We start from the raw sequence: 11,195 nt of genomic DNA, 5'->3' as shown, positions 1-11,195 counted from the left end.
AATTTCGTATTTCTATCATTAAATTGATTAATTCCTCACTTGCTTCAAAGGATAACTTAATGCCATGCAACTGTATTAATTTAATATTGAAAATTTTATCGCTTTGGCAAAATTGCTCCCTCCCTCCAACCTTCGTACTTCTATCATTAAATTGATTAATTCCTCACTTGCTTCAAAGGATAACTTAATGTCATGCAACTGTATTAATTTAATATTGAAAATTTTAACGCTCTGGCAAAATTCCTCCCTCCTCCCAACCTTCGTACTTCTATCATTAAATTGATTAATTTCTCACTTGCTTCAAAGGATAACTTAATGCCATGCAACTGTATTAATTTAATATTGAAAATTTTAACGCTCTGACAAAATTCCTCCCTCCCTCCAACCTTTGTATTTCTATCATTAAATTGATTAATTTCTCACTTTCTTCAAAGGATAACTTAATGCCATGCAACTGTATTAATTTAATATTGAAAATTTTAACGCTCTGGCAAAATTCCTCCCTCCTCCCAACCTTCGTACTTCTATCATTAAATTGATTAATTTCTCACTTGCTTCAAAGGATAACTTAATGTCATGCAACTGTATTAATTTAATATTGAAAATTTTAACGCTCTGGCAAAATTCCTCCCTCCTCCCAACCTTCGTACTTCTATCATTAAATTGATTAATTCCTCACTTGCTTCAAAGGATAACTTAATGCCATGCAACTGTATTAATTTAATATTGAAACTAGTTACGCTCTGGCAAAATTCCTCCCTCCCTCCAACCTTCGTATTTCTATCATTAAATTGATTAATTCCTCACTTGCTTCAAAGGATAACTTAATGCCATGCAACTGTATTAATTTAATATTGAAAATTTTAACGCTCTGGCAAAATTCCTCCCTCCCTCCAACCTTCGTACTTCTATCATTAAATTGATTAATTCCTCACTTGCTTCAAAGGATAACTTAATGCCATGCAACTGTATTAATTTAATATTGAAAATTTTAACGCTCTGGCAAAATTCCTCCCTCCTCCCAACCTTCGTACTTCTATCATTAAATTGATTAATTTCTCACTTGCTTCAAAGAATAACTTAATGTCATGCAACTGTATTAATTTAATATTGAAAATTTTAACGCTCTGGCAAAATTCCTCCCTCCTCCCAACCTTCGTACTTCTATCATTAAATTGATTAATTCCTCACTTGCTTCAAAGGATAACTTAATGCCATGCAACTGTATTAATTTAATATTGAAACTAGTTACGCTCTGGCAAAATTCCTCCCTCCCTCCAACCTTCGTATTTCTATCATTAAGTTGATTAATTCCTCACTTGCTTCAAAGGATAACTTAATGCCATGCAACTGTATTAATTTAATATTGAAAATTTTAACGCTCTGGCAAAATTCCTCCCTCCTCCCAACCTTCGTACTTCTATCATTAAATTGATTAATTCCTCACTTGCTTCAAACGATAACTTAATACCATGCAACTGTATTAATTTCCGTCAAATTATAATATTCTTCACATACAGTAGTAATTAATTAGACTCAAAAGTTCAATTAGAATTTCTTGACATGTTTCCATAAGAAGAAACCGAAAATTGTATTTTTTGTGTGGATTTTTTAAAAATATTTAGTGTCTCAAATAGTTTAGCAGTTTGTGATCGAAAAATTGAAGGTGGCAGAATCAAGGTGAAAGATGTTCCAAAACGCCGCTACTGTAAGTTGTACTCCAAGGATAGAAGAAGGAATGAATAAGATGATGAGAAGATTTAGCCGTCATTACATTGCAAAGAGGGAGAAAGTAATGGAATGTTACGGAGAGCGAAGAGAAGCAGGAAAAACATAGACTCACTTGTCAGGTAGAAATATCACAAGGAATGACGGAACTAAACCCTGTTCGTCCTAAGCTCTAAACTGCGATAAACAAAGCCACGTGAAACTAAATCTCGCTGATTTGCTGTTGGCCTACTGACGCTTGTACTCCTCCGCAAAATAGTTCATATGATTTGATTATTACTTTTACTATGAAGCTCCATATAAAACTACTACATTATTATAAATGACAAAAACATAATACGGATTATCTAATAATACTGCAGTCGAGTGTGGTTAATGAAACAATACAAATAAACACTAAGCATGCGCAGTAATTATGGTGCCAATTCAACTGTGGGCGCGTGTTCTGCTTTCAAACCTGAAAGACGACTAGCATGAATCCCGGTTCCGCGAATGTTGTGGTGAAACACCAACAAGGTAAACCTTTATTCACTAAGCAACAATTGTTTACCAGCTTCAAATGGAGCTCTTCATATCCATTTGAAGTTGTCTATTATTATTATTATTATTATTATTATTATTATTATTATTATTATTATTATTATTATTATTATTATTATTATTATTATTATTATTCGCCTACTTTTGAACGTTCACTGCGAAATTACTGCATAATATTAAATCTGTATTTTTTCCTGGATTGTGTTCTACTGTATTTCCCCTATTAGTAGGCACTAATTTGTCTCTAGGTCGTCGAATAAATGAATTTCGTTGTGCATTTTGGTGTGAATAACGTTAAAAGAAGCCGGTTCGTTCCAGAGCTGAAGTTAGAAATACTTGGAGTTTAATTTCATATGGTATGATAGTGTAGGGATAACGTAGTTGATTTACAAACAGTACAGTTATCCAACATGGGTTTAAATCCTGCTCACTCCAAAGTTTTTTTTTTTTTTTTTTTTTTTTTTTTTTAACGAAGTGATCGTTAAGAACCGACTTCTCATACTAGACGAGCAATCCTTAAGAATGTGGAAGCAAACACCTGTATGATGATACACGGTTTATTAATGTTGTTTCGGAAAGGGCAAGGGAATTACCAGGACATTCGAAACACTTCCTTGATCTTCAGCACTCTTCGTGTTATCGTTCTCCGAAAGATTCTGTCTAAGAGCATGTCTGCATATAGTTTTCATGTGTGCACTTTTTGTCAATGATGGAAGAGCTGGGTTCGATTCCCGGCGGTAGCTCATGCGGTTTGGATTCCACGTTAATCAGTAGGTCCCGTCTCATATAGCCTCGGTGCTGAAAGGGACGTTAAACTCAAAATCCACTCAATTTATTTTTGTGAGTGAGCAGTCCCAAAGGCCAAAAGGTATGAAAACCTCCGAGAGAGAACAAGAAAACTTTCTTATGATAAATTCTAGGTCAAAGCTCGAAGCGCTTGCTTTGGACAGGTGCTTATGTTATTCTTTCCTCGGAGACAGAAAAATTTTGGCAGCTAAGAAGTTACAGTATATAATGGTTCCATCCTATTCTGCCTAACGACCCTCTAGCACTTTGTAACACAATTTTTATGTAATCTTATATTTAGGCAGAACAGGAATTCCTGTTCTGCCTAGTTCTCGCAACATGGATATTTAAATTTAAGAGAAATTTATTAGTGCCTATTTTCCCTTGAGTTTCAAATGCCATTGCAGAACCCTTTAAATTAAATTTTCTGAAATGGGAATATACATACTGTAATTCATTACGAAAAAAACCAGTCATGCAGCCATGTTCAAAAACTTTACTTCCCATAAGTTCTATCTTTAACATAAACCTTCCGTGAAAGAACATCCTCAAAACTGTTCATTGTAACATAAGTTTTGCAGTAAAAACAATCTTAATGAGTCGTATAGTATGGTGGAGTACCTATAGTGTCTTATGAGTGTAAGATGAAAAATCTAGAATTTGCTTTATTTCAAATACTACTATGTTATCGTATACCAATTCATATGCAGTAAGATTTTTTTTGTGGCTTATGTCTCTCATTTTATTCATTTTATGACCATTAAGTAGAAAACTATAGCATAGCAAAGCTTCTTCTTATAGGCCTATATGACTACCAACAAAAAGGTAAATTCTATTTGAAACGCAACTAAATTTTCATGTACTTTGTTATGGAAAGCCACTTAACAAGTAATAGGCATAGGCCTACTAACCGATTAAATAATGTAATTTAAATAATTCAATTTTCGTAGCTTTTGGCAGCTAGTACAACTCAAACTGAGGCCTATAATGCCTCCTTATTTGAAATAAGCAACTTAGGTTTCAATATGGAAAAATGATTGGCCAATTACGATCAACAATTAGTTGATATCTAGTTTCGGCCAATCAGAAGCAAGTATTTGTTGCAGAGACCAACATATATTCATTCAGGGATGTAGTCAGCAAGTTGTTCTATAGGGGGACATCACTCAATATGTTACTAAAGAAGAAAGAAGAAAAATGAAATGAAATTTTTGAGTTTTACGTCCCACGATTATGATGGCTGGGCTAAAGGAGACGGTGATGATGAGATAGAAAAGAATGGTGAAATGAGGAAAGTGGGAGGAAACGGGAGAACCCCGAGAAAACCCACACACGGTGTTTGTCCACCACAAAGTTCACTTGGTGGGGGCTGGGATCGATCACGAAGAAAGAAGAATGGTATATTTCAACTTTGAGTAACTAAATTAGTTATTGGAAAACTGTTAAGAAAACAAACTTGCATCAAAGAAAACAAAACATACAAATATGTCTACAAGTTTCATTTCAATATCGTCAACAGACATTCCACCAATCAGAGATAAGTATTTGTTTACATTTTCCAATTTTGTACAATCACAAACAAGCTTATGTTTACATCTTTCAAATTGAGATTCTTTTACTGTTGAGAAGTATTTTTTTTTCTTGATGATAAAATATTACATATTATAACACTTAAATTCCACACAACTGAAGACTTTTTGTATACAGCATCTTACTATGCTTATAGTAATAATTGTTATTTAGACTACGGACAGAGATCCGTAAATTAACCATACAATAAAAGAATGGTTGACCGTAATTGCTTATATGATATGCAACCTAATCTGTTAGATTCTATTGTTCCAATTTATATATTGATGTTACTATTATTCTTAATATTTCAACTTCTGTACGAGGAAATGTTGATTGAATTACTTTAATATCAAAAGTCACTTTTTTAAATATAATTTTTTATTATTAGATTAAAGAATTTTCCGTCATGAGAAACTATCAATCCACGTGTTCGTAAGGGTAGTTATAATAGAACTTTAACTATGTTACTGTTCAGTTAGTTGCAATTTGGTTACGCGATATCCTCGCAACCAGAAGGATAAGATCTTCTTCCTGAAGTTGTAGACGGCCAACAGACATCGCGTACATATACTCGTAATAAAATAATGGCCTATGATTGCTAATTTAATTTCAGACAAGTTGAAATGATATAAGAAAATCAAGAGGTCCTGAAAGCAACTGGAATTGTAGGGAAAATAATTAGTATTAAATTTCCCGTAAATCTAAATATCCTTTTTTGAGCTAATTAGGCAGACCAGAAATTTGGCATAAGAGGAAGCCCCCGTATATAATATGGCAAATTTGCAAGTGGATTTGTTTACATAGCAATTTGTAGTCATAAAGAAATTGTAAAACTGAAGTTTTATTTCTTCACTCGTCGCAACTCTTAGGAGCCCCTATACGTCACTCCCCGAGTATCAATATCGAAAATTTAGGATGTTGATATATCGATGTCGATATATTTGCGATATCCAATGTTTATATATGTCAATATCAATAGCGACGATATCGATATATCGACATACCCGAGGAATGATGCAATATAATAATAATAATAATAATAATAATAATAATAATAATAATAATAATAATAATAATAATAATAATAATATATAGAGGAAGCTTGAAACATTGATTAACTCACCTTCAAAATGAAGTGAAAACTTGGTGGTCAAATAAAATACTCAACTTCCAGTAGAATTGTTGATCTCCGAGACGCATCTAGCATAATGTTAAACGTTTAACACATGCTTTGTTTCCGCGTGGTTCGGTTGCAAATTCGGTAATGTTCATTGGACGTTCTGATCTGAAATGCATTCTAATAAACCCAATAGGTAGCGTATAGGTCATGCCTTCAATTCTAGACTAATAATGCGAAGTGAACAAAAAGAAAGAAAGAAAGGTAGAAAAGAAATGAAAGAGAAAGAAAAACAAAATGAATGAATGTTACTTTACTGCTAAATTTCTATCGGAAATACCTTAAATTAAAGGTAGAAACTGTAACACAATGAAATGTTACAAATATTCAAACGGAAAATTGGGTATTCCCGATAGATGTAGCAGACCTTGCATGTTTCAAATTTCAAATGTGAATAATACAAATTAAATTATAGGATGGAAACAAATTTTGTATCAAACTAATAGAAATAAAATGTTGTTTTCAAATAACCAAAGAGGGGCGCCATTTTCTAGTCAACTCCGAAGATTTATCTGTTCCGAACATCCAGTGGCAATTTCATCTGTCACGGATATAACATTGTAATTCTCACAGTTGGAGCCATTATTTTATGTGAAGAAACGATACTATTTTCTTTGCTCATCACAACTTCATTCTACTTTTTTTCATTTTTTTTTTTTTTTTTTTTTTTAATGATCAACAGCTATGAATACAGACTAATCTTTTTCGTTAACGTGATATGTGCGAAACGTTGAAAAAATGCGTATTTTCTACGTTTCAGGAAACCTCAATATTTACGTTTGTATTATCGATTTTTTTTTGTATTACTTGCGATAAATGCAAACGAAGACGAAAAAGTAGAGTTCTTGCTAATAATTGTTAATAATAACTAAAAAGCGCATTTCCAATATTATTTAACTTATAAACCGTTGCATTTTACTGAAAACGTGCACGACGCTAAATTAAGTTTTGTGTGGAGAGTTTACGAAAAGCTCTGTGAGTTACTTGATCCAGAAACTGTTTTACTTCATAAAGATGTACTGTAGACATCAACAAACCTGAACTGTTGTTTAAATCTTTGACTGGTTTTGTGGTGAAAATGTTCATGATCTGTTTGTTCCTTACCGTGAATTTAAAAGTAAGGTTATTGAAGTTCTCAACAATGAGGATAAGGAAGTTGACATTGTATCATTGTTAAACAGTTTCAAAGTTAAACACAGGTCTCTTGCTGTCAGTTCGTTACGTTCAATAAGGTTGCCATTCTCAAGTGTTGATGCCGAGAGATTCTTTTCCAAGTATAATATGATTGTTACAGACAGGAGAACAAACTTAAAAGAGTTGAGTTCATTTTGAGTTTAACGTCCCGTTCAGCAGCGAGGCTATATGAGACGTGGACCTACTGATTAACGTGGAATCCGAACCACATGAGCTCCCGCCGGGAATCGAACCCGGGCCACAAACTTAAAAGAAGAATTGGTAATGTCTTGCTGCATGTTATTTCTTAACTAAGAATGAGGTCAGAGGAAGTGTTTAAAATTTTGCATTAATTTCTATATTTCAATGAATACGGTACGTTAGCTAGAGTGTACACCTAATCAGGTATAAGCTTATCATTTCCTAATTACATACACCTTACTATCAAAAATATAGCTACTGTTAAGAAGTACGAATTAAAAAAAAAAAGTTATATATTTAAAAAAAAATAAATGCAACATAAATGCGAAAATCGTGGAAATTAATGCTTCAAAATATTAAAGTTTTTACGAAAAATATTCTTCTCTAGCTGTGAAGAATTTAACAAAGTTAAAAAATAACCTACTTAATATTTAAAAAAAAAAAAAAAAAAAAAAAAAGCTATCGAATGAATTAAGGTTTGTTTTCAAACCGTTCATTTTGTTTGTAAATTTGATACCAGGACTTCTACGTCGCATTATCTGTATTTATAGATCTGTGGGAGGTGGGAAAATACTTGCATTACTTCATCTAATACGTTTTTCTAAATATTAGCTAGCTTAGTCTTCAAATATTTCATGTCAATTACTGTCTTTACATAAATCAGTAACTTTTGAAGAAATTAGAGAGCGTTAAAACAAAAATAAAATAAAATAAAATAAAATAAAACTGAAGAATAAATGAATTTCTATGCGGCTTCCATCCATAAACGTTACAATCCGTAACTTCTATATTTCAAAGATGTTGATATGGCGAATAGACTGAAATCTCTGAATAATATTATTTTACAATATCCCCCCAATTTTTTCGTTTCTATTGCTTGCGTTAGCCAAATTCTCGCTTTCGGTTTTTCATTTGCATCCACGCGCAGAAGCGTGCGCCATGCAGAGATAAAGAGCAAACTCGGATAGATTTAATTTTTCAATCCATTATTGTTATTAGTTGCTGCTCGCTCTCTATTTCTTTTTTTATCATATCCAAATCCAGAAACACGGCGAGAAGTGAAATATTCTGGTATTATTTTTCCCACCAGTAGCATCCGCCGATCAGTAAATCCCGCCCACCACTCGAGATGTGAGCCAATCACGTGAAGTGTATAGACAGCTATTTTATCAGAGCGCGGAGGCGGAGTTTGTTCAAACTCCAGACAGGATTCTGTTGCTTCTGACGACGAAGTGTCTGATCCTGACGCGAGATGGCAGGACCTTTCCTTCCGCCGCTTCCGGGGGATCTGCTCTCCGAATATATGTTCGGAAGAAGACGTCAGGTAAATTTTCACATATTTATTTTTTAAAATTAATTAGTTCTTTCCTTATAAAACAACAGCAAAGGTTAATATATAACGTAGATATTGCCATAGATTGTTAAATGCGTATTTTAAAAACACCAGTAACTTCGTACGGTAGTTGGTAATAATAACCTTCATTTTATACATTAATATGCTAATATTTATAAAAATTAAATAAAAATAGATTTTGTTTTTCTTGTTGTTTGGCGAAGTTTAGCGCCCCTTCTCTGAACTGAGGCTACATGAGGTTTTGACCCACAATTTAAAGTGAAATAGGAATCAGCGTACATGAGCGCCAGAAGAAAATTTTCTAGGGGGGGTCCATCTCCCTGGTTGCTATATCACGTTTGGTATTTTTTTTAATTTGTATTAAGAAAATCCTAAGAAATTTATTAAATTTTTGTGAGCCAGGGGGGCGGCCCCACCGTTCAGCGTGGCAGCCGTTTTACCAGCAAAGAGGACGAACTTAGCGTTTAGAAGCTAAATGATAGGGAAACATTTTGAGGAGGTGCCCTCGAAAGAATAAAATCTTTATGAGCACCAATATAGTTTATTTACAATAATAATGGTATATTTTACAAAATTCGTGAAATACTAAACCGTGACTGCATTTCTAAATGTTTCTTCTAATCTTGTCTAAACAGGGATGCTAACTCACAGAACTAATTCAAGTTAAACGTTTATCTCAGTCTGATCTTAAACAACTATTCGAAGTTGATTGTAGAAAATATAGCAGGTTGCTTTCTAGGTATAAAAAATCAGATTTCTGAAATTGGGTTTCGGGAATGACTTGTAGAACCTTAATTTTCGAAACAACAATTTAAGTTGAGTGTTTGATTGCAAGTAATTTCTGTCTTCGCGACAAAAATGCCACCAGTCAGTGCCCGACTCTAAAATGTTAATATAGCAGTCCAGTTAATATATCGTGCATAAATTAATAAGTTAATCTGTGGCCGCTAAGCTCAACATAAAATGGAGGAAAAAAGAAAAAAATAATCCATAAACATTTATTTAGCTTAATTATATCTCATTTCATTCATTACATTAGTAATCATGTCGCGGGCCGAAAAGAATCTCTCAGAGAGATGCAGTTTGTCCGTCAGTGATCTAGGTCTATACAATACATATGCTCTTGAAACAATTGTCAAAAGTAATATATTAAATACAATTACCAAAAAGCCAACATTAAGTGACACATTACTTTGAAACAGGGTGCAATTCTGTGATAAAATTTTAACTTGGATTTTAAAGCTAAGTAGAGAACTGTAGGTTATAAGTTCCTTTAGCCACAGTTTGTGTCCATCACAATCAAAAAATAACGAAAGTAAAATCTTATAACGAGATAAAATTGCTTGCAGAAATAAATTTGCAAGACAATCTACTTTTCATTTTCGTGAAGTACATTTTTAATCCTCGCGGGGGGGGGGGGCTTTTTGGCTGAGGTTTCTTCAGGATCAGGACCGAGAGATTGTCTTTATAACTAACAATCCAAAAGGACCAATTAAAGTTTTCAATATCTTCAAAAGAACGGAGTTATCACATGTGTCCTTTACCTGGATATATCTTTTTTTGAGATGAGAAATGGTCCGCGTGGGTTTTTTAGAAAAGCAAATGCTCTCTTTCTTCGGTACAGAGAAATAGTTCATCTTTAAGATGTCTGATGTATGAGTCTTTTGGCAAACAATTGTTAACGTTTATATATGCTATTATTGCAATTTTCATTTTTCGACGAAGTCCACATACAGCTGTAAACTCAAAGGAATGAAAGTTAGCGTTATATTTCCATATGAGATGGCAATTGTAATAGTTTCGTTGTTTAAAATTGTATTTGCTAGCCTATTAACGGAGTTGAATACCTTCTGTTTCTTGGCACATTGACGTATTACCAAGGCGCCCGTGTTGTGGTTTCCAAGGGAAGGGGGAAAGTATAAGCAACGTTTCAAAAATAGCTTCAAATTTTGCTGTAATTAATGTAAAAATTCTATTGGATTTTCGATATTCTGAAGTACAATTTCCTATAGGGGGCGAACGCTCCCTTGCACCCCCTGATGGGCGCCCTTGCCTGTTGCTCTCATTGCCCCTGCACGGTGGAAGTATGATAGAGCAAGACAAGGGCGCCCATGTTGTGGTTTCCAAGGGGGCAAGTATAAGGGACGTTTCAAATTTTGCTGTAATGTAAAAATTCTATTGGGTTTTCGATATTCTGAAGTATAAGTTCTTCTAGGTGGGGTCAAGCGCCCCACCTTGCCCCCCTTGATAGACGCCCTTGCGTATTACTGTTTTCTCTTTGAAATCAACTAGATTTTTAACAGTTTCATTTCATTGATTTTTTAAAAATTTATTGAAAACAGTGAAATATATATATATATATATATATATATATATATATATATATATATATATATATATATATATATATATATATATATATATATATATATATATATATATATATATAATAAAATTTGGATATTGAAAGATTTTTTAAGATTATTTAAGGAAGTTGCATAATAACACTGATCCCCAAATTTGCCTGAATAACTACCCTTCCAAAGACATCACTGCCAAATGTTTCATATCATTCCAAATGTCATTCCATCACATTTCAACTATGCTATGCCTTATCTCTGTAGAATAGCTACAGGGGGTGAGGAATAAAGATTTTTTTCTTTT

The 11,195-nt window shown here is 33.3% G+C and overlaps 1 protein-coding gene across 1 annotated transcript in view; it reads left to right on the top strand.

Moving 5' to 3' along the window:
* The first annotated feature begins 8,382 nt into the window (after positions 1 to 8,382).
* The window catches only part of LOC145676027 (retinal homeobox protein Rx-like), a 130,037-nt gene continuing 127,224 nt past the window's right edge, over positions 8,383 to 11,195 (top strand). Inside the window, exon 1 of the mRNA XM_081746871.1 lies at positions 8,383 to 8,501. Within this exon, the coding sequence (XP_081602997.1) occupies positions 8,430 to 8,501 (72 nt within the window). The 5' untranslated portion in view covers positions 8,383 to 8,429. The remainder of the gene's footprint in view (positions 8,502 to 11,195) is intronic.

Source organism: Thermobia domestica, chromosome 18 (assembly GCF_964235325.1).
Source record: "Thermobia domestica chromosome 18, izTheDome1.hap1.1, whole genome shotgun sequence".
Classification (NCBI taxonomy): Eukaryota; Metazoa; Arthropoda; class Insecta; order Zygentoma; family Lepismatidae; genus Thermobia; species Thermobia domestica.
The sequence above is the reverse complement of the archived record's forward strand: the minus strand, read 5'-3'. Positions and strand labels throughout refer to the sequence as shown.